The sequence below is a fragment of the Lagopus muta genome, chromosome 2, assembly GCF_023343835.1.
Source record: "Lagopus muta isolate bLagMut1 chromosome 2, bLagMut1 primary, whole genome shotgun sequence".
Taxonomy (NCBI): domain Eukaryota; kingdom Metazoa; phylum Chordata; class Aves; order Galliformes; family Phasianidae; genus Lagopus; species Lagopus muta.
This window is the reverse complement of record NC_064434.1, coordinates 24803052-24827670: the sequence shown is the minus strand read 5'-3', so window position 1 is coordinate 24827670 and position 24619 is coordinate 24803052. Positions and strand designations below refer to the sequence as shown.

Here is a 24619-nt window from a genome sequence, read left to right as displayed (position 1 = left end):
CCAAGTTTTGTACGTTAGAAAAAGGTTGGTAGGTTGCTGTCAGTTAGCAAAGAGCAGATGGTGTTTATTATTGTGACCGGTAAATTGTGCATTTGTGGGAATAATAAGCCCATTTAGCCAAATGTTGGTTAGCTTTTTAAGTGTTGTGTTCTTAGTACCTAGCTCCATACCTGTGCATATGCTCAGTACAGACAAACTGTGCGTTTTGAAAAAAACTTGGTGGTAAACTTCTGCAGCCTGAATTGCTACAATTCGTAGGAATACCATTTTAGATAACATACTTTAAATGAGTCAATCTTACTTTGTATTTTACTGATTTCTAAATATTAAAAATTGACTGTGCTAGACATGAGATGAATGTAAAAATGGAGGTTTTCTGTTCCATAGATGCCCCTTGCCCTTAATAGAATATGACTGTTCAATGCATTTTCTGACTTTGCTTTGAAGCAATGGGCAAAATCGTTATTAACTCAGCATACTCTGCCTTTTCTAAAAATACCACTCTTTTTGAACAGCTTTCCTCTAAAGAACAGTCCATATGGGCTCTTTATGAACATGTGTCTATAAGATCCATCACTGCCTGCCCTCAGCTTCCTCCAGTGCTCCTGCTGGAAAACCAGCATCAGGAAATATCTGTAGTGTATTTCATTATTGAAATACAGCCAAAATAGGGCCAGAAGGCAATAACCAAAGATAAAATATAATATTACATCTTTTACATTATTGAGGTGAAAAAGCAGGCAACTATGCTGTCTTGTCAGTAGAACCTGATCTTGCTGCACTTGAGTAATACCAAGTGAAGGTGTCACTTTTCTAACCAGACCCAATGACTTTAATGGCAGTAATTTCTGCAGTTGCACCTTAACCATCCAAAGAAGCAGTAGTAGCTAAATACGTATAGCAAGACCTATTTTGGATTTATATGTATATACATATTTAGCATACTTCACAGCTCTTTAGGGTCCTTCTGTGTCTGTGCAGTGTCTAGTATAATTCTGGGGATCTCTGCAATTAAAATAATAAAAAGTGGCTGCACTGAGACACGTAGCACTGAGTCATAAACTCCTTAAACTTGTTAATTGCAGATTAGTAAAGATCCGGAACTTTACTTGATTTCTTGGCTTCTTCTCAAGTACCTCATGTCAAAGTTAAAAACAGACTCACACATAATGAAATGTTTGGGTGTCTGACAAATTACTGGATTATAATAGATCATACTGCTAATTCATGTATTAGAGAAGTATCTATTCAGATTTTCTGGCTAGGAAAGCCACTACATTTAACAGAATAAAGTCACATAAAATACCAAACTACGTTTTTTTTTTTTAAACATAATTTATTTTAATTCTAAGGCTCTTTTAAGTTCCTTCATTTAACGACAGAACTTATTACCAAATTCTGACTGAAAATTGCTTACAATGAAGAGTGAGGGAATATTTTTGTTATCTCAGTATGGACTTGTATCTGGAAGGTGTTTGTCTAGAGTTGCTGACCGTCTGTTTTGTGGAACTATGCCAAAAATACATTTTCAGTGTGGGCTTAGATGCTTACTTTGAGCTCATAAATAGGCAAATTTTACACCAGGCAAATATTACACCATCTTCTTCAAACACACTATAAATATGAACTCTCAACACTTTTCAAGATAAAAAAATGTATAATGAAAATGCTTATTTTTTTTGGTAAATCCATTAGACATGGTAGCTTTAATGGGTCTAGCTTTGTTATTTGGATTTAATTTATTCTTGAGGCAATTCTGTTGATTTAAATCAGAAATGAATTTGGCCCTGAGTTTTCAAGAAGCTGTGTTTTTCCTTTGAGCATTTCATATTGTGTTCATCTTTCTCCTTGTGAGCAAGTATCAGCTGTCTGCTCAAAGCCAACACAGACAGATCAGGTGCAAAGCACTATTGAGAAGAGGGCACCTTCTCCTTTGGCTCTGGGACCTCTGTACTGAAGTAGCATAGTAGTCTGAGAAGGCTTTAGCACATCGCCTTCAGAGTAGGTCTCCAGGGCCTCTATCAAGGAATATGCTCATTTTCTTCTTCTGCTGCTGCTTTCTGTCTCCTGACATTCCTGGCTAAAATAGAATCCTGCAATTTGACCCTACCAAACAGGTTTCTTGTAAGCACACCTCCAGAGACAGCAAACACTACAGAGCTTGAATAAAAAGTAATATTGCATTCTCATTGGGAGCGCTAGCTGCATTTTGGAAAAGCTAAAATACTAGATTTTGAATGGGTGTTGAGGTAAGCAACCATATAAAGAATGAGAGAAACTTGTCCACTGAACAATCTGCTGAGCTTTATGTACTTACAAGGTGTTGAGTGAAACAAAATTTACCTTCATAATCTTCTAGTGCTGCCTTTATGTAGAGGGAAGTCCCTTCTGCATATCAAAAGGTGAGGTACACTTTAATAAATGCTATTCTAAAATGACTGAAGTAGCCGAAGTCCTAGAATAGGACAAGAATAAACCTAGTTTATAAGCAGGTCTTAATCAGTAAGCCTTCACTCGGGAATTAATAATACCTTTATCTCCTCCCCTTTTTCTTTAGCACAGCACTGAATTTAGATAGGAACTTTTTATTTATTTATTTATTTATTTCCTGAATAGTTAATTATTTTTTTGTCAGAATAAGTGATTCTGAATATGGAAAGGCTTTTTGTCCCCCCACAAATGAGCTGATAACAAATGTTGAATCAAGCATACTAAGAAATAAACCTATTTTGCGTTTCTCAAGTCATTGCTATTTCTACTTCACTGTTTCGTAGGGTTAAAAAAAATATATATGAAGTCTCTCAGTTCAGGGCTTTGTATTGCTTTATCTTACAGGGGGAAGCATTTGTCTGACCATTCCTTATTTATCTAGGCTTTGCTTCTTTTCTGTACTCTTATTCTGTGTAGAATAAAAGCGGTCACTCAGGTACACTTTTTGCTCATTTCATCTTGTAAATTCCAATCTAAATGGTATGTATAAAATAGTGTTCTAGTAGGAATGTATTTGGGCTTCATCAAACAATTGTTCTTCTAAATGTTAGCATTCATTTTTTTCACTTGTATTAAATTTGAGGCTCAAATAGTAATGCTGTAAATGTAACATTAGACTTGTTATACCTATATCTGTGCTGTCCTGAGGTGCTCAAAATCTTACCTAATAATGCAGATTTTTAATTTTGAAAAAACTGCTATTGAGAGCCTTACATAATAACATAACAACAAATTATATGATGGTTCACTCAATTTGATTACCAGCTTTCTTGTCACCATGTGCAGAAGAGAGGTAGGGAGGAGGTAGATATGGTTTTAGTGTGCTTGACTTTCAGTATCCTTGTGACGATGGTGACTCCAGCAGGGGTGATTCTTCTCAGCCCATGGTGCCTCATGCTTTTGGAAGACTGCACCAAACCTCAGATCCTGTGACCCAACCTCAAGGGATGTTCCAGTATTCCTTGGCTTGTACAAGCAGTGCTTTGAACATGATTTTGACAAGCAAACTGAGCATTAGATATTGGTTAGGTTATTCAAAAGCATGCTTATCCCTTATTGACAGAGTCCTGTGCATACAACCAAAGGATTAAATGTTTGATTGCTTTTTTGAGCATTAAAATATGAGGTAGTCCTGAAAGTCACAGCTGCTATTTGCCTAGCTCCTCAAGCTGTATTTGTGGCTGCCAAGTCAATGAGACAGCTCCGGTGCAAGGAACCAAAGGCAGGACCCCTGCCAGAGCAAGGCATGGGCAACTTACTTGGATGGTTCTCAGTCTGCCGGCTAGTCTCCTAAATAACTAAAAATAAATAAATAACTGAAAAATAATAAATGAATAAAAATGATAATTAAAAAAAAAAGTTTGGTTAGATTCCCTTGTTTCTACAGAAAGAAAAGAAAAATAAAATCCATGTGTTTTTACTGAATCTGTCATAAACCTAGGGCTTCAAGCCTTGTTGCTATTGTTGTTACTTATTTTCTAGTTTCTATATGAAGGTATTAGTATTTTATCATTACTAGCTCACTATAGTATGCATATGCATCTCATACCTAGTTCAGGAAAACGGTGAAGAGACAAGTATGCTAATATTAGCTACAGGCTTTTTACAGTACAAATTCACTTTCTTTTCACCGTTTTTATACAACACAAATGCAGTAATGGAGCTGTGTCTATTTACCTTGGATGCCTACTTGAAAGTTCAAACACCCACTGTGTTTCATGTCCTGGACAATTTGCTTTAATACGCCATATACTAAAGAAACTTCTCCTTGAATTCACCACATCATATAAAATAGATATTATGTTTTAGTTTCAGCTGGGATGGAATTGTATTCTTCAGAGTATTTGGTACAATGCCATGTTTTGGTTCTATGAGAAAACTATGTTTATGATACACCAGTGCTTCTAGTTGTAGCCAAGCAGTGTTGTAGAGAGCCAGGGCCATTTGTTGGGAAGGGCCCAAGGAGCTGGGAGGGAACAGGATGAGGACAGCTGACTTAAATTGGCCTAAAGGATATTCCATCCCACCTGACATCACAAGGAAGGATTTTTGAAGGGGTGGGACTTCATCTCTTTTTCTTCTGCTGCTCAAGGGCATAAGCTGGGGGTGGTGAGCAATTGCTTGTATATTAGTTGTTATATACGTTCATATCTATAGACAGACTGACATAGATATAATCACTTTTATCCTTTTCCTTTTTTCTATCTTAGTAAATAGTTTTATCTCAGCACGCAAGTTCTACTTTGTGTTTTTTTCTGATTCTTTCTCCCATCCCACTATAGAGGGGAGGGAGTGAGTAAAGGACTATGTGATGCTCAGCCATCTGCTGGGTTAAACCACAGCAGTCATCTTGGCATCCAGCGTGGGACTTGAAGGGTTGAGATAACAGCAGATCTGATCGGACTACGTTAATACAGGATGCTGTGGTAGTTTGATGACTGCTTGTCACAGTGTTAATTTCTTGCCTGTTTATGGAGCTCTTTGAGATTTCTCACATGGAATTATATTGTTTAGCACCTTGTCTGCTGCTTATCTTCTCTGCTGACTTGTTTTTCACCTCTGGGGGTTGGATTAATATTTTTGTTTTCCTATGCTGTGTAGCCTTGACTTTGAGTTTTGGAACCCATACAATTGGTAGTATTAGTAATTACACTCTTTGCTTTGTCTCCTTACGGAGCCCAGCTATGGATGAAATAGGGGAGAACACTTCCTAGAGTTCCTCAGCCTCCCTTTCACCTTCTCTTCTTTCCATAGAGCTCAAGAGCTAGCTACAATAGCTCTTGAGAATTCTGAAAATCTGTGGGATATTCAAACCAGCATGCTCCTATTGCTGTGTGTTATGACTGTGTTTCAGGTTATGTTTAAGACTAAATGATTGTTTAAGCATATCACCCAGAGGTTTTCCCTTAGGAGGGGTATGTTCATAGTATGAACAGGTGCTTAGAACAGTGGGCAACCCTAGTGGTTTGGAACATCACTTATGAACACCTGCAGAATCCTAAAAAAACAGTACAATATTTAATACCTAATACCTAATAAAAGGTATGCTGTCACCCTGACAATCCTAACACAAAGCACAGGAATGTGCTGGGACCTGGCCTATGACCACCAAGCTCTGTTCAACACTGTTCAGCATCCTTAAGGAGAGGAGAATACCTTTGGATCTGATGACAATGCAGCGAGCCCTGTGGCTGCTCCAACTTCTGTGACAAATCCTGTGGTTACTCCAACTCCTGTGATTGCTCTGCCAACCCTTGCAGTGAACCCTGCAGTCACTCTGGCTGCTGTTACAGGCCCAATGGTTGCTCCAGCTCCTGCAAAGAGCCCTGAGGTTGTTCTAACATTTTTGGCAGACCCTGAGGTTATTCTAACTCTTCTGACGGGCCCTGTAGGTGCCACAACCCTCACAACCAGTCTTGTGGTCACTGAATCCCAGTGGTAAGCCCCACAGTTCAATCAGAGAATCAACCAGTGCTAGTATCTGTTGTCCGTAAAAGAAAGATTTAAAAACATCTACAAAAGTCACATTTAGCAAAGAAAGAAGCTTCTAAGTTCAGAGAAGTAGCTGTGAGTTAAATCACATGTAGAACTAAACCACAAGAAGTTAATATAAATGCTTGTCTGCATGTTTATTTTCAATTCTGTAACAATTTTGCTGATGTGGTAAGTCAAATCAAAAACAACCCATGTCCAAATTGGAGAGGATAAGTTCAAGTATGACAGTGAAAATATATGTGAACTAAAGATACTATAGTACACTTTAGACTGTCGCAAGATTGTTTGTATGCTATGGGATATATTTTAAGAACTAATGTACACGTTTTTTAACAGCACAGGTTATAATTAATATCTGGCATTTCAAAAATGCTGTGCATGATATATCAGCATAATAAGTGCTGACACTGGAAGACAGACTGCCTGTGCTGTGCTCCAGCTTGACAACACGCTGTTAGTTTTAGGGATTCTCTTCTCCAGGGCTTAACATGAAGCAAACAAAGAATGCTGATGTGTAGCACGTCTTACCGGAAGGGGTTTTCAGATTTACGATTACAGATCAATGCTAAGGATAGCTGGTGTCCCTAGAACTTACTGATGCTGGGAAGACTGAGGACAGTGGTAGAATTTCTGATACTGTTCACTAGCTTTTCTGCAACTTCAGACACAACCAAACTAACAGCAATTCATTTTTTCAGTTGCAAGTAACGGAATGCTTCCTGATATATTTTTTTCAGAGTAGAAGGTGGATGAAGTGTGAATGTCTGTCTGCTACATAATCAATAGAATTAAAATCCCCAGCCACTTATTTCCGGTGAAGTGATTAAAATCCACTTTGTACGTAGTTTATGCTGGCCATACTGCTCCTTTGCAGCAATATTTCAAGGTAATTATTAGGTAGTTTATAAAGTACTTGGTATAAATGTTCAACATAAATCTTCATAAGCTCTATTTTAATAGTTTTATTCTGTTCAGAGAGCAAATGTTGTTGAGCTTTGACTGGCCCTCTTGTACCCCAAACTTAGGCAGCCGTAGACTTTCATCTTTTGAAAGGCATGTTTTTCCTAATATTTAGAGACAGTAATGGAATGCAGCATAAATTCTCTCGGATTCTACTCCGATTAGTGAAGTGTAAGTGGCACAAAAGATTTCATCTTTTAACCGCCTTCCTGCACATGTATTTCCTGCAGAGAAGAGAAAGCTCAGCTGTTTGCTCAATCTTCTCTAATGAGCCTGCACACGCATGAGATTTCATTTTTGAAATCTTACTTTTATAGATTGAGTCCTAGGGTTAGTATATAGTTTCAAATTAAAGTTGAAATTCAATCTTTGCCACTCCTTCCTCATCGTTAGGCTTATTTGCATATGAAATTTAATAATCCATCTGAAGAGAGCAACTTCTTTCAGGCAAAGTTGGCCCTGGAAGATACATAGGTACAGTTTTAGTACAGACTTAGTATTGCTGATACCATGATGATTTAAAGGGATGGGATTTATTGAAAGAGTTGCTGACTTTTATTAAATCAATAGAGAAAGTTGGAACAAATTGCAAGCACACAAGCCTGAAAAATGTTATTTTGAGCGTCAAAGCTTGTTCTTTTTCTCCACAGCTGTACCACTTGCTATTTCCCCCTAGGCATTTTATCTAACTGAAATTGGTGATGTTAATTTAGGTGGAAGTAGATTTTGTCTTACGTGTTTATTTTTTCCTGAGATTACATACTTTTTTCTTCGATGGTTTAACCAATATTTGAAGGAAGTTACAACAATTGCAGCAAGGAGGGTGTCAGTTTCTTTATGTAAGTGACAAGTGATAGGATACGAGAAAACGGCCACACACTGAGTACCAGGGGAGGTCTAGATTGGACATGAGGAAGAATTTCTTCATGGAGAGTGTGGTCAAGCATTGCAGTGAGCTGCCCAGGGATGCGCTGCATTCCTCATCCCTGGAGGTATCTAAGAGATGTGTGGACATATCACTGGTTTAGTGATGGGACGGTGTAGGTCAGGTTGATGGTTGGACTCAGTGGTCATGAAGGTTTTTTACAACTTAAATGATTCTGTGGTTCTATCATTTGTGATCTTCCTTAAGTTTTGACACCAGTGTATCCTTGATTGCTGTTCTTATTGTCATGCAGATACAATTGCACACCTTTATTCTGAGGTGAGCTTAGTCTTTATTGAAAGACAGACCAGAGTTCTCCATCAATTTCCAAAGACATCATGTCATATCCAAAAAGATTTTGGAAAGCATAACACATACTAAGTTGAATAAACTGTCGATTGCAGAGCACCTGATAGCTTCCATGCTTTGGTACTTTATGATGACATAGCATTAACGCCTTATTTAATTAGTGTTCTGTCAAAGAATTTTCAAGTAGACATCTCTCTTCTTCGTGCAGAAAAAAAAATACAACAATGTATGTGCCATAGGAACTGTACACTGTTTAAAAGTATTTGCAGCATATCAGACAAATTCCAGTGCTCTGCAAAATCCTCAGACAAGAGCCTGGTTATCTGGAGTGATCTGTTTGTGTGACTTGTTCAGTTACTGGCAAAACAGATATTTGAAACCGATACATGAAACAACACTTACTTTAAAATCGATATGTAAAACATCAATTCTTAGAAACCTATCAAAAGCTCTAGCTTTGCAAAATACATTATTCTGCCAATAAAGCTGACTATCGCAGGAAAGAACATATTCATTTTCTTAGTTTCACCTATGTCATCTAATAAGCCAAGATCTTGTTTAGCACTTTGCTAAACCTAAGCAGCTGTTGTCCATTTTTCTCCTAAAGATGAATCTCCTGGGTTTCAGATAAACTATGAATGCTTATAGTTCCTTTCCAAAGTACACAAGAAAACAACGCCATTCTTCACACTTGTATGAATTAATCCTAGAATTAAGTAGTAGTTATTGTTTAAAAATAAGAAAAAACTTTTCTCTTAAAGCAACTCATTTATGAAAATTTATGATTTTTTTTTTTTTAAATGCTCCTTGTTTTAAAGTAGTTTTCTTATTTACTTTCTAGTTCAATTTTGTTGGGAAATTGCTTGGACCAAGAGGGAACTCCTTGAAGAGGTTACAAGAAGAAACAGGTGCAAAAATGTCTATCCTGGGAAAAGGCTCCATGAGGGATAAAGCTAAGGTACTGTCTGGATTCTGACTGCAGTTAGTGTTGATACATTTGTGCCTTAGCAATTTTCTTACTAATGACTCAATAGAATTAAGCTAGATTCTGATTCCAAAAGCTTGTTACTTTAATTGCTGTCTTCTCATATAATCATATAAGACCACAGTTACTGTTACTGCCACTGTTATTTAAATAAAGTTAGTTTGTTCTGAGAAAAGCTTATTTCTCCTGAGAAAGTTTAGCTTGTTGAGATTGCTGCTGTGATGTCAATGTACACAAATAGATTTTCTCCTTTGTTTCTTTAGGCTTGTTCTTATTGTTTATTTGGATGCCACTTTTCTAAAAGGTTGGATATTTATTCAAGGCATAGTTAACAAAAAGATTATAAAGTGAAATTTTACTTATGTGTGCTTAAAAATGCACTGTAGATAAAGGAAAAAAATCTGCATTTGAAATCATGGCCTGGGTATTGCACGTCAAGTAATTATTTGTACAATCAAGAAGTTTAATACATGTGCAAGTTCGTATTGTATTGTGACTCTTACTTTATATGCTATGGAACAGCAACATTGCAGTCAACACAGAAATAATGACTGTTAATTTCAGTGAACTGTAGATAGCCTTTAGTAATGCTGTGCATTATTTGGTTTTCCTTTCTGTCACGTTTGTAATTCATCTCAGTAGCTAAAACAATGAAAGAAATAACTTGCTAGAGTGAAGGAAAAGCTAATCAGGATTTTACCATCTTTATGGTTGTTATTATTTGGCCTTGGTAATGAATATCAACAGTCACACTTGCATTAGGAGATCTCCAATGGCAATATTAAAAATAAAACACAAAAAGACAAATTAGGCACACAGAGTGTATTTCATTTTTTTCAGCGATTTCTTTATGACATTGGGCATATTCACACTTCAATTATCTATTTAACACTATATTTTATGATAATAAATGCTGATTACATAACATATTTTATTTTTAGTTAGTGACAAGTACAATATTTTATGACTTCTGGCTTACTTCTGGAATTATAGAAAATGACTGCCTGGACAAATGAATGTGAGTGCTGCTAAGTACAGTAATTTGCATCTGTACTGTGTCTGCCAGCTCCATTCTCAGCCACCCACTCAGATCATTATTGCCAAAGGCAGCAATTGCCCAGATGGAGAAGTGTGAAGAGCTTGTTACTAGATAAAGAGGTTTAAGCACATAAATAGATGAAGTCCTCTGATTTTGAGATTGGTCAACTCTTCTTATCACGCTGTTTAAATCTTATTGTAACAAACAGTGCCATCATGGCAGTTATTGTATTCACTCATGAGTATGTCATCAGAAACAAAACTCAGTTGTTATTCTTTTCTCCTCTTCATACAGTATTTAGGACTAAAAAGCCATATGAAGTTAAATGTGAACTTCATTGAACGTCATTCATTTGACAAAGGTGTAAAATGTGAACTTCTGTAGTAAAACTGTTAAATATGGTAGTGGTGGAAGCAACTTCTATAGAGAAGGCCTCATAAGCAACTGTTATCTGAATCCAATTTACACATCACTGACTGAAAAGAAAATTAACCTCTTGCAATTACAGTGACAGACAGGAATTATCTGATCTGGATACATCATTGTTGCTGGTTCCTAGGAAAAGACACTGAGAATGTCCATGGGCTGGATAATAATAGCAATTAGCATTTAAGAGAGGATATTTTTGGTTGAGAACCTGGTAAATCTTACAGAAAATACATTTAACTGTGGGCATAAATAATGGCCTAAATTGCTATGTCACATACATACATACATACATACATAATACAGAAAGGACATTGAGGTGCTGGAGCAGGTCCAAAGAAGGGCAACAAGGCTTGTGAAAGGCTTGGAGAATATGCCCTACGAGGAGAGACTGAAGGAACAGGGGCTGTTTAGTGTGGGGAAAAGGAGTCTGAGAGGAGACCTTATTGCTCTCTTCAAATACCTGGAAGGTGATAGCAGGAAGAGTGGGGTTGGTCTCTTCTCACTGGTGACAGGTGACAGGACAAGGGGAAATGGCCTCAAGTTGCACCAGGGAAGGTTTAGAAAAAGCTTCTTTACACAGCATTGTTAAGCACTGGAATAGGCTCCCCAGGGAGGTGGTTGAATCACCATCCCTGGATATGTCTAGAAACACATTTGGATGTGGTGCTCAGGGACATGATTTAGTGGAGGGTTGTTAGAGTTAGGGTAGTATGGTTAGGTTGCAGTTGGACTTGGTGATCTTAAAGGTCTTTTCCAACCTGAGCAATTCTATGATTCTATCATTCTATGGAAAATGCAACTTACTCTGATTAGAACAGTTTTCTTGCCATGAAACAAGCTAGCCTCATTTACACGGCTTTTTTGTTTGTTTGTTTACTGATTTTTCCTTCTGAAAGAATTTTCAGAAAAAATCTGTGTAATTTCTCTCTGTAAACTAGAACATCCTTAAGACTCTCCATGGTATGCCAAAGGCGGAACCAGCTCCCAGGCAGACTGCCCACATGCAGGCTTTTCTCCTCTGGTAAGCTGGCTGCTCAGCTGCATCAGAGCAACAGAAGCTGAGTGTCAGTAATATTCTTGATGGAAAAGATTAAATAAATTTACACCCAAAATCCTTACTTAGTGCTCAAAAAGAAGTGATACACCAGTTTGTGGAGGTGCACTTTCTAATTTTGGAAACCTTTTATTAAAGGAGATTTATTTCATTTTCAGAATTTCCTCATTCTTAAAAAAGAAATCTGTGTGTACATTTCAGAGGTTAAAGAACTGGGGCTGTTTCCTTTCCAAGCTTTACACTATTGATGAGGGTGACTTGAGTCCTTTGCAGAGCCACTGTGTCTACGGTGCATGAAAAGGGCGAGTTAGTTTGAAAAGGCAATGCAGGTTAATTAACATGAATAATATCAGCAACTCCACCAAGCTTATATACATCTCTCAGAAAGTTGTGTTAGGAATTTCTGAACAGATGCCCCAAAATAGCTGCAGCAGTTTTGCAGAACATTGCTGCAGATATAATGAAAACTGCAGTGATTCTTCTAGATTGCTGTGGCTAATGTGAGTCCCTAAATCTTTGTGCTTAAGCTAGTGCCACTGGCTCAGCAGAAGTCTATTTTTCTATAACAGACACAACCCAAGAGGAATGATCCTACAGAGTTCTGGCAGAAAAAACATCACAAGATGCCACATTACCTCTAGGCACAATAAAAGATGATGCTGAACTTTTGCTTCTTCTTCCTTTGATTTGTACTTTCAATGTTGACTGCAGCTAAACCTTGAAATACTTGTTAGTGGAATAACTCCATTTATTTCTAAATCACAGGTATATTATTGTTTAACGTGATGATTATAGTCTTGGTCGTTGAGAGTTGTGCCCATTGTAAGACCATAGCCAGTTTCCAGTGTGATCTTTGGACAGGATTAACTCTCATCACCTTGATAACTGATACAATGCCATTACAGTTTGTCGTTACTGTAGTATTACTGTATTGTAAATATGCAAAGATATTCTTCAGAACAGGTACAATTGCTTGGCTTTTGATTCTTTTCCCTGTCTTTGTCTCTTTTTTCCAAATAGCATTGGACACAATAGTAAAGGTAATCAAACTAAACTGAAGAGAAATCTCATTACAAGTGGAATGAATTTATTTCTTTCATACTTTGATGCACATTGGCTCCTTTTCAGCCATACAGGGAATGCTTTCCGCTATGCCATAAAATAAATAAGTTAAAAAAAAAAAACAAACATAAAAATGTATGCTGTGAGGTGAAATAGCTTTTTAAAATATGCTGTAACAGAAGGAGCATAGAATTTCTTTAAAAGAAGCAGGAAAAAATGTAGCATCTTCTTAAATACTTCTGTTTCTTGTGCAAGGTACCTGAAAACAGATACAAATAAGAACTTTTCTCAGGAGAAAGCATAGTCTAAGGGGTTGCACTATTTTTTCAAACCTGCCACTTCAGTTTAAAGCTTTACTGCTGCTTGTAACATGAACCAAAAGCTAGTTTTGAGTTTCTGCCCATGCCTGCATCCCCAGATACCCACCAGCAGCCATTTACGGCTCAGAAATCACGTGTGCAACTTAGCCCTTTTTACTAGATTCCTGTTTCTTTACTATAAATCACACAGAATTGGAGAACAAACTTGCAGCTTTGAAAACTCACATCAACTGTTCTTCCGTGACTCAGTGCCTACTACTGAATGAACATTTGACTTTCTTCTTCAAGTTTCAGTTGTTACTTACAGTAGTTAATAAAGCAAAAAAGTTTAATTACGGAAGACTTAATGCACTGCAACTGTCTTCCTCTCTGTGAATTAAGTGTCTTCCAAGGAGGCTCTGGTACCACTGGACAGCAGTTTGTCCTGTTATACAGGATTTCTTGCATGAGCTTCTCTTTTTCAAAAATTTAGGTGTTAAGACTCTGTTGGCAACTGCAAAGAACTGAGAACTGAGCTCACAGAGAACCTATTTGGGTTCAACGAGAAGTATATCATCTTTATTAAGGTTTTCAACAGCCGTATAATAACTTTTAAAAGATCTTGGAGATATGGGAGAATTGGCAGTGGATCCTGGGTCTGTTCAGTGCAGTGTCCTGCCTGCAGTCCAGCAGTCTTTAAATATGGGTTTAAGTATCTTACAGGTTAACTTCACATATGTAATGTTTCTTATATAGTGCCCGATAACTTTGGGGTCTGAACTACAATATATTTTTTCCTTAGATCAAGTCTCCCATGAACACAGTGTCTGTAATGATCATTTACATTTTCGCAGTATGGTTACTTGTGTCATATTTCATTCCAAATGAAAGCGGCCCTATTTTGACCAAGAATAATTTTGAAGGACCCTAGAAAGTTTAAGAAAAAAAAAAAAAAAATCACCTTGTCTTTTGCACAAGGTTTTATGCTGGTGGCATTCCACTCATACCAATGTGGTAGTTCACTCTAGTTAATGGCTGTGGTAGTTCAGCCCTGTGTGTCATCTTGAGATTTCAGCATAGTATATAGCATAGTCCACAGTATAGTTGGAGATAAAAAAATTGAGTATTTCTTTAAAATATCTGCTTTGGTTCCTTAAAACAGAAACTGCAGGCTTACTTCCAGCCTGCTTTGAGTTCTGGTCTAGACTTTATGCAAAATCCCTGAAATGTTTGTTATTAGATAGGATCTTTCTGTTTCATTGAATTGCTCCTTTATCATCTTTTGCTACAAAATCTCCAAGGGAAATACAGAACAATGTGTGACATTGGATTTAGAAAAATGGCTCACCTCCAGAAGCATCAATAACTAGTTTTAAATCACTAATTGGTGCTCACCCAATTAATCTTTTTCTGCTAGATTTTCCTTTGCTGTATGTAATAGTATTATTGACTTTGAATAGTTATCTCTACAGCCATGATACCTTAGAGCTTACAGCCGTTATACCTCACAAGTGGGTTTATGACCAAAAGCAGGATTAGGCCTTTGGCATGCATTCATGATATGAGCAGGAGTAACAGCAGCACACAGCTTCTGCTGCAGCACGTTCTTCCTTTCCAAAATCTCTCCACCTCTCCAGTACAAACAATTTTCTTTGAAACACCTTTTATTCTTTATACTGATTTTACTAATAGTAGACAGCTAGTCTAACAGCACATCGCTTATTCATTCTCACATTTGATTTGCACACTTGCTCACAATTACTTGGTTAAAGCAAAGTTTTGGAGGCCAAATCTAGTTATTTATTCAGAAAGTAAAAGGTCATACTAGCAAATACATAGGTGTTCAGAAAGTCACTCAGACATTCCTTTAGTTTATAAGATGCATATAGAATCCCATAACCTTTGTCTGTATATAGCAGCTATCTTGGATATAAGCAGATTTATACCTTGCAGATGCCAGTGTGTGCTGGTTCTCACCAGCCTTTTGGTACTCTCAGACTGTTCTGACAGGTCCACCAGCATCAGCCATTTCCAGAGCTTACTGGTCCTTGGAAAGCTTTCATATGACACCTTCTCAGCAGTCCTAATTTTGGCTTTTTCTCTACTGAAGCTTACACATATTTACAGAATGAGTTCACTCAAACTTACATGGAAGGGGCATTTACATGAAAAATGTTCATTTCCTCATTTTTCACTGTTGAATGGATAAATGCAAAACTTTATAGCCTTTTTGTCTCCAAAAGACAAATTGTGGGTTACAAATTTTAGGCACTAAATTTTGGAAACCAGCTCATTCAATCTATAATTTATTTGTCTCTGATTTCTTGAAAAAAGCTTGAAATACCAAGCAATTTGCACAAGTTTATGTGTTTATTAGAGGAAACTGAACTGAGCTTCTGAACTTCCTGAAGTGCTCAGTTTTGGTGGGTTTTTTTTGTTTGTTTTTAATGAAATGATGTGGAAATATAGCAAAGACTTATGCTTCTGCATACAAGGAAAATTCAAATGCAAGTTTTGATTTTAAATTGAAAAAAACGGCACACAAAAAAATAGAGATTATGATATAAACTTAGCTTTCATATGCATTGATTACTGATGAAAAACTAAAGTGCATATGTTGGTTATACCCAAAGGTAGACTAAAAAATCAGAAAATTGAGGCACTCAATAGATTCTCAAAATTTTTGTAGTTTAGATTAAAAATTGCTTTATTTATCTCTTTTGACTCTTAAATAAAATCAGTATTATCTCCACTAACACTCTCAGTGTCCCAGAGGTGCTTGTCCTCTACTATTAAAGCTGGTGGCAGTTTTGCCAATGGGGAGTAAACCATTTTTAGTATTTTGCTGAGTGAGAAAAAAAAAATCAAATACAAGCTTAAAATCCTTTCATTTTGAGACTGAGGAGTCTAAACAGTAACATGTTAGAATGACTGTAGAGATTCAACCAGCTATATCAATTTAAACACTTCCTGCTAACTTGATTCATGGAATGCTATGATACTTCCATGCAATTAGTGATGGCATTTTCAAAATGGGCAATTTAACCTTGTGTTAAAAAACTGCAGACTGTAAGTCTGAGAGTTAAGAAAAGTACATTGTTCTCATAGAGAGTTACATCAGCCTTTGAAGAGATGCTGAAATATCCAAGTTCTGCAGCATAGTGGTGGTATTAAGTCTTCATCTCCTTCCTCACATCTAATGTTACAACAATTAGAACTCTGACAGGATTTTTGAAACACTTAATTACTGTTTTCAAAATGGTGGAACACTTTCTTATAAATTAGAATGCTTCCAAGGACCAAAGTCTTACGATAATGCTTCAGATTTATTGGTTCTCTTCTAAATTCTGTTCTAGTGGTTGGTGAACCTGCCCACGGCAAGGTTGAAACTAGATGATCTTTGAAGTCCTTTTCTATGTAGGCCATTCTATGATTCTATGATTCTATGATAAGTAAATTAACTCAGTGACTTATAGCAATTTAGGGGACTGTAGGTCTACTCATGCTGATGTTTTTTTCCCGATCCATACTTTTTCAGAGCAGGCATTTGTATTCCAAAGTATTGTATTTATCTGCCTGAGGCTTCATAAAGACAAGGTTTGATTTTTTTTTTCTAAATATAATTACTGTTCTTTCTGTTTTATATATAGATAAATGCAAAAGAACTACTTTGAATTATTGGCAGCAATTATGTTCAATCCCAGTTTTCCGTGCATAATGTTATCCATACTCTTGAGGACCGTGATAAATACTTTTAATATATTTTAATGGGTTACTATTATGAGGAATTTTGCTTTGCCACAATAGAGGCAGCATTACACTAAATTAAATTACAGTGCACACAATTAAATAGAATAATGAAATAAAAAAAAACAGACTTGGAGCAACAGCTCTTTGGAGTCCTCTGAAATTCAGTTCCATGATAAACTTAATAGGAGAATACGGTGAGTAGAATTTTGATAACTAATCTAGATATTATTTTGTTTGTAACATCTCCTTCAAGGATTAATATTCAGAGACATCGATTACTCTCTTGATCATTTTTCTGATTGATTCCTGTTGTACTCTTGAGTATTCCTTCTTTGTTTATCTATCCAGCATCAACATAACGTTTTAGCTCTAATTTCATTTTGCTATATCTTTTTTGTAATCTGCAGTAATTTCAGGCTTCTCAATAAGAGTTCAAGGAAATTGGAAAACCTAAATTTAACTGGCAGCCATATATTACTAAAGAAAAAACAATAAACTCTTGTTATTCCTAAAAAATAAAAATATAACTTTTACATATTCTGACAACAAATCCTTTTGAAGAACAGAGGAGCCTGAGATACATTTCTGTTTTGTCAAATAAAGTAAGGTACATGTGCAGCTCTGAACAGTCATAAGCAATGAAAACAGTAAGTATGATATTGAGAGTGCAAACTGTATTACAGAGGGGCTTTTTTCCCCCTTATTTCTGTTATTTTTATTGAAGATGAATTGAATCCAATAAGGACCAGGCATTTGGAGTTGGGAGGAATCCACATTTTACATTCAGTTCGCATAATTCACTAGCTCTTGGAGACTGACTTTCTTTCCTAGAGGCTTAGTACTTTTCCCACAGAAGAGAATCATAATACTCTAGTAGTGCCTACAGAGTAAATAGTTCATTGATATTTACAAATCTCTTTACAAAGGCTTCATGTTATTGCACTATATTCAAAATTTTCCAAGTTCAAAGGAGGAGTGGAATGTAGAATTCCCTGCAGAATACATCCATTTCCTATGGAGATCTGTGGGTGTGCTCAAGCCTTTTGGGTTCTTTGCCAAAATCTATGTACTCGTATGATATTTACCTATTTAGTAAGTTATTGCATTGGTTTAAATCAAAATAACTTTACCATCTGAACAATAAATAAATAAATTGCTTTCTGAAAAATTTGGTAGAAGGTGGGATGGTTACTGGTTGGTGGTTAAAATACACACACAAGACATTACTCAGATAATCATCTTTTGCTTTTCACACTGTCCAAGAAGTAACATCTTTAGAAGTAACCTTGGGGAGACATGATTTGTGAGACTTAAGAACATGTATTTTTTTTTAGCCTAGGGAAGTGTCAGTGCATTGCTGAATTCAGGGGCCTACTGGCAATTCTCCCCTTCCTGTGCTCCCAGGCCCTTGCTATGAGAGTAAATGGCTGCTTGATAAGCATTCTTTGTTGCTCAGGCAGGTTAATGATTCAGCAGATATCTATAAACTTCAAAGTTTTCATTTAAGAATGATTTCTGAGGTAGGAAAACAAATAAAAAGCTCTGCTTTTTTTTTTTTTTTTTTTTTTTTTTTTTCTTTTTTCTTTTTTTTTCTTTCTTTTGTCCACCTACAGGCCCTATTTCATCTGCTGTTATATTAAAGAAAGCTGTTAGCAGATGCTTTTTATTTGGCATGAGTGGAAAAGAGGGGCCATCAGGGACAGGGTGATTGTCCTCCTCCACTCTGCTCTTGTGAGGCCCCATCTGGAGTACTGTGTCCAGGTCTGGAGCCCCCAGTACAAGAGAGACAGGGAGCTGTTGGAGAGGGTCCAGAGGAGAGCCACGAAGATGATCAGGGGACTGGAGCACCTCGCCTGCAAAGACAGGCTGAGGGAGCTGAGCTTGTTCAGCCTGGAGAATCAACTCTTTGAAAGAGTAGATAACAGCAGGACAAGGGGAAATGATTTTAAACTGAGGGAGAGAAGATTTAGGTTGGATGTCAGGGAGAAATTCTTTACAGAGCGAGTGGTGAGGTGCTGGAACAGGCTGCCCAGAGAGGTTGTGGATGCCCCGTCCCTAGAGGTGTTCAGGGCCAGCTTGGATGGGGCCCTGGGCAGCCTGGTCTAGTATTAAATGTGGAGGTTGGTGGCTCTGCATGTGGCAGGGGGGTTGGAGCTTCATGATCCTTGAGGTCCCTTCCAGCCCTGGCCATTCTGTGATTCTGTGAAAAGTAAAAGGATATTTTCTTTTTATTATGGTGTTAATCCTTTTCCAGAGGTCAGTTTAGAGAGTAGGGAGATACAGGGAATTGCCAGTAAGCCTTCTTTTCTTAATTGAAAACATAATTAAGCACTCATATAACTCCCTTCCACAATAGGTTGATTCTGATATTGAGTCTCTAACAGTTAAGTGATTTGATTCATAGGTCCATATGTAAGTCCAAAAATAATGTTTTGCATTTATATAAATTGATATATGAAATATTTAATCCTGAATAGTTTGAAAATAAATTATTTTTCTTTAAAAAGAATATGAAAACAAGTACCCCTAAATCCAGACTGGCTGTTCTTTGTTACTTAAATTGTTCTCTGAGTTGCAGGGAAAATATGTTCTGGAAGAAGAGTTTTGCAGATCACAGTTGATTTGACTGCCCCATAGAGGGTGCACCCCATAGTTAATGAAGGACATAGAGTGCGTGTTCAGAGTACATTATGCATATAAATACTCAAGAATAGCAAAGCTGTTCTCTGAGATGTTGAAGAAAATAACAGGTAATATAAACTTTTCATGTAGAAGTGAAATTAAAATTATTCTTTAACACCCAGACCTATCTTTTACAAATTTTTTAATCATACTGGGTGTAGAAACTTCTATCAGCTAAATGCTTCCTACAAGGTCACTTAACATATATATACATAATATATATAATGTTATGACATGAGATATACTCTGAGGAATTTGTGGTATCCCAAAACCCATCCATACGCTGTTCAAATATGCAGTGACTGTTGATGTTTTTGATGGTGTGAACATACATATTCATCAGAATAACACTCATAAAATACCACTGGAGTCTTACTTATAAAACATTTCTGTGATATATTGCTATTCCATCTTCCACATCGAATTGCAATAATTTAGATAATGAATGTATAAATTCTGTGTTGGTTTTTAATATGTTTTTTTATTTTATTTTAAACGAGACTCACATAGAGCAACTGCCAATTTTCTTTCTCCAGGATTTATCATTTATGACTTTCCTGTTTAGACTACCAGATGTGCAGTATGTGTTATTATTTATTGATGTATATGGGATGCATTCATGATAAAATGAAAATCTTTACATTCATTACATTGAAGTATATCAGTATTAAGAAGCGCTAGAATATAAATTAGATTCACAAACAGATTTAAACTGTTCACACATAAATGGGAGCTCATACACAGTACTTCAAGTAGAGTGATACAGTGTTATTCATGATCAGGGTTTTATGGAATTTTGGTCTAAAACATACGCAGAAATTTATCTCAAATTTTACTTGGAAATTTATTCATGAATAGGATAGCCTGAAATCACAAATAAACAAAACACTTTTACATATATTACTTAAAAATGAATCGATAAGCTATTCTATGTAAAGTTAGTACCTTTTGTTCACTTGGGCTTCAGTGAGAAAGGACTTGTGATAGATCATACACCAGGTTATTTGTTGTATGGACTTTTGTTTCCAAACTGATCATCTTCATGGCTCAACTAAAAAACCTTCTTGAGTTTATAGCAAAAAGGTCAAATTTTCATATTTTGTATTATACTACTTGTGGTATGTCGCGCAGCATTAAAATCTGGCGTTGTCATAGTGCACTGAATTATTAACTCATCTAGTGTTATTTCCAGGCTCTGGAAATAGTATTCAGTTTTTTAGAAAATGATAAGTAGAAAAACAGGGGCAAATAATACTCCTAGGTAACAAAAAAAATTCTATAATATGCATGAAAAGAGAATTCCTTCATATTATGCATAAGTTATTACCTTGCACCACAACATAGAAGATCAAATGACCCTTCATTTGCTAGCATAGAAACATATGTTATGCTTTTCCATGAAGCATGCTTGATTAAATTTCGCTTAATTGTTGGTGCAAATTCTTGTTGCATTGTGTAACAAGTAACGTCATTAGAAAAAAAAATAATCTTTTGTGTCTTTGAAATAGATTACACATACTGCACTGACAGTACAGGAATGTTGTAGGCAAATATTGGAAGAGATAGCTGGTAACAAAAAGAAAATCTAAGAAAGAGGATGTTTAGGTAGGAGCTGCAACAAAATTCTTACAGTTCATACCAATCGTGAGTTTGATTTCCTTATTTTGTTTTCTGTTGGATGAAAAAAAGTTGAAGGAAGCACCATTTTAAGGCTCAACTATTATGTAGCGTGAAAAAATGGGACTTCTTCCATGTATCATGATATGTTTGTGATAGTTTGCGCCTTTATTTCTGTGAGCAATTTCTGATATATGCTCTAATTTTAATTCTAAATATAGTACACTGATTCATTATATGTTGGATTGGCCACAGTTGAGTATTGTTAAGAAGGTGAATGTGCTTCCGGATTGGTAGGAGTGCATCTGAGTAATTTGGAATGTCAGAAATTATCCTGTCAGCTTTTGGCATCTCAAGGTATGTGTCAACGGTTTATGGGCTGGTCCGGCCCAGTTCCGTGACCAGCAGGGCGGAGGGATCTGCGGATCCGCGCCTCTGGGAAAGGGGAAGCAGGGGACCCCAAAATACTTGAAAACAACAGCACTGATCTGAGGTGGAACAAATGATTTTACTAAATATAGTATTAGTAAAATACAATGAGAGAGAGAGAGAGAGAGAGTCTGTTTGAATTGTATAGACCTCACCACAATGCTGGGGTGAGAAGTGCAGTCCAGTTGAGCGACTGAAGTACAGACGGCGAGGTGCAGATGGCGAAGCGCAGGCGGCGAAGCGCAGATAGCGAAGCGCAGACAGCGAAGAGCAGGCGAAGAAGAAGGATCAGGTGACCTTGCTTGGAGTTATATCCCCTTGCTGACCGCAAAGTCTCCTGGGGAAAAGTAGTTCTTCTCCGACGGACGAACATTCGGCAGATATCAAACCCCACCCCCAGTGCATTACATGATGTTATGGTGTGGAATACTGATGACCAAAAATCATAAAACCATGACAGTATGAAAACAAAAATGTTGAGACTTTACATAAAGGGACACTTTTATATTGTTTATTTTTTTCTATTTTGTTTGGATGCCTTTGGTGTTTGCAGTCCTGTAGACATCAGTTGGAACTGCTTGTAGATATTTGTATGGATTAAATGTAGGTGATTATTACTGTCCTATTTATTCTTTTCTCAGCTCAGGGAGGTCGTACTTTTAAATCAGGACTTCTGCAACTTTTAACTGTTTGTATGCTTATTCTTTCTGGAGACCTGCACAGTCCCCAGTATGGGCCTGACCTGGGGACACTGAATTCTGCATGAACAGTTACAGAACATGTGTTTCTGAAGTTTCAGGAAGTTCAAGCATGAAAGTAGGGGAAATTTCACTTGGCTCCATTATTCCCAGTAATGTCTCCACAGGTGAACTGCTCTGAGAGTGGTTACAGCCCAGACTTCTACGGTTAGATACGTGACATCAGATTTTGGTAGGAATGAGCTCGAGCTACTTGTTTGTGCTGACAGTGGTTATATGACATCACTGCAGGGCATAATTAAATATATAAGTGCAGACTAAATTTGATCAACACAGTGATATCTAGGCTTGCAACATCAACCTGAATGTTTATGTCTATATAAGGGCTTAAAGCGTTCATCTCCTTAATCTCCAAAGACTTAAGAGAAGCTTGAGTTTGAAAGCAATGCCACATTTCATAATGCATAGGTATAAAATAAAGTCTAAATATGGTCCAATGGCTTTGGCAGCTTTGAACAAGATTTGGGTAGAAGAAAATCTCAGATGTCAGGGATTTGTATTATGACATTACTGCACAGATAGTTACTCGTGGAAACTCTGTTGAAACTCAACTTTTGTGCTTGAAAAAATTAGTAGTATAGTTTTCATGATTCATATACTTAGATTATTACGATTTCCAGAATTTTTCCCACTCCTCTGTCCTCTTAAATAGTTTTCAAGTTACTCATAATTATACTGAAATCTTGTAAAGGTATTTGGTTGGACTGCATTTATGACAAGCTGCAGTATCACCACTAGAAAAAATATGTACTTAGTGTCTGATGTTTCTAATTGTGTCAGTAGGCTATTTTTATCTGTCATTTCATAATCTTATCAATATGAATTTCATTTCAAAAATGATTGGAATGTTCTTTTGAAGCACTTTATCAACATGTTTCTGGCAGACTATTGGTTCAGGTTAACAGCCTTTAAATACTGAATTTCAATTTAGTTTTGACACAGATAAGAAAGACCTTTTGTAAAAATGACAGTGCTGAGTATTGTGTGCAGTACAACATAAAAAGAACACTAAAATACAAATTGGCATTTTTTAAAAGATTAAAAGACAGCATTATAGTATATAACACTCAGCAGAACAGCATATAATTATCTTTTCAATTTGTGGGTAAACGCTGGAATAAAGTGTTCCTGAAAATAAAAAAAATAACCAGCTTCTTAATAACATCATTTTTATCTAGATTGGCTTTTGAAAGGAGAAGGAGGACAGTCGTGACCATCAGATTTAGCCATAGAAAAAATAAATAAGTTGATTAATATAGGCACAGTGATGGTTTTGACTTGGTTCAATGGAGAGCATACATTAATAAATAAATAAATAAAGACCTCCTGTAGTGTTGAGTCAAGTTGAGTCACCAATGGATAACATCACTTAATTGTAAAAATAAGTAAGTAGCAATGATAGAGATAAGGCACCATCTGACAAAACAAATCTACAAATGCATATTAAAGCCCTGTCTGAGGACTTGTCTGCTGGCCTTTGCCTTTCCCACTGCTTAGCTCTTCAGCTTGTTGAGAGATGTGGCATACATGGGCTCTGTGCCTCTTTTCCCTCAGTGGGTATCTATTGCTGAAACCCACCCCTGTGCGTATGGTTAAAGTTAGGGCAATGCAAATTGTGGCAAACCAACAAGATTTAGGGCAGTCTCTTAGGAAGAGGCAAGAACTGAATTTTTGTCTGTGTTTTGCTTTGCTTTGGTCCTGCAGGCCAATTCCACACAAGTTAATTCTTCTTCTTCTTAACTTCTTCTTCTAAGAAGAAGGAAACTTCTAAGTCCTTGTCAAATGTTTAATTTGTTTATTTTTGTCTAAATGGAATAATGGGGAAAATCCTTTAGAGAATACCCTGCAGCATTACGGTCAGCAAAATCATGCTATTGGTATGGGAGTGTGGCTGATAAGCTGCTCATGTGAATTAAACGTTTCTCTTTAGTTTGAAAACTCTTTTCCTCAAACATATACTAGGTTTCCAGTCTGGACACAGATACACTTTTGTTACTTTTTTTTTTTTTCCAGTAAAGCAAAACATTCATCTGAGTAGTAGCCCTTCCTTGCTGATTTTTAACATTCCTTCTTATCTGAAGGAGGGGAAAGAAATGTTAATGTTTGTTGCTATATGCGGAGATGTATTTTTTGCCTGAAGCCAAGTTTCATGCCATGTTATCCAGCATTTGTACTGGGGTGTATCCAGGGGAGGGCCACAAAAATGATCCAGTGGTTGGAACTCCTCTCCTACGAGGCCAGCTGAGAGAGCTGGGGCTGTTCAGCCTGGAGAAGAAAAGGCTTCAGGGAGACCTGATAGCAGTCTGTCAGGACCTAAGGGGGGGGCTGTAAGAAAG

At 36.8% G+C, this 24619-nt stretch overlaps 1 protein-coding gene across 15 annotated transcripts in view; it reads left to right on the top strand.

Annotated features, from left to right (window-relative positions):
- KHDRBS2 (KH RNA binding domain containing, signal transduction associated 2) overlaps positions 1-24619 on the top strand; it is a 337849-nt gene that overhangs the window by 101770 nt on the left and 211460 nt on the right. For all 15 annotated transcript variants that reach the window (XR_007374929.1, XR_007374928.1, XR_007374926.1 and 12 more), the window contains exon 3: positions 9021-9137. Coding sequence is in view for 3 of the 15 variants with exons in the window: in XM_048935423.1 (XP_048791380.1) it covers positions 9021-9137 (117 nt within the window). In the remaining 12 variants the exon portion in view is untranslated. The remainder of the gene's footprint in view (positions 1-9020; positions 9138-24619) is intronic.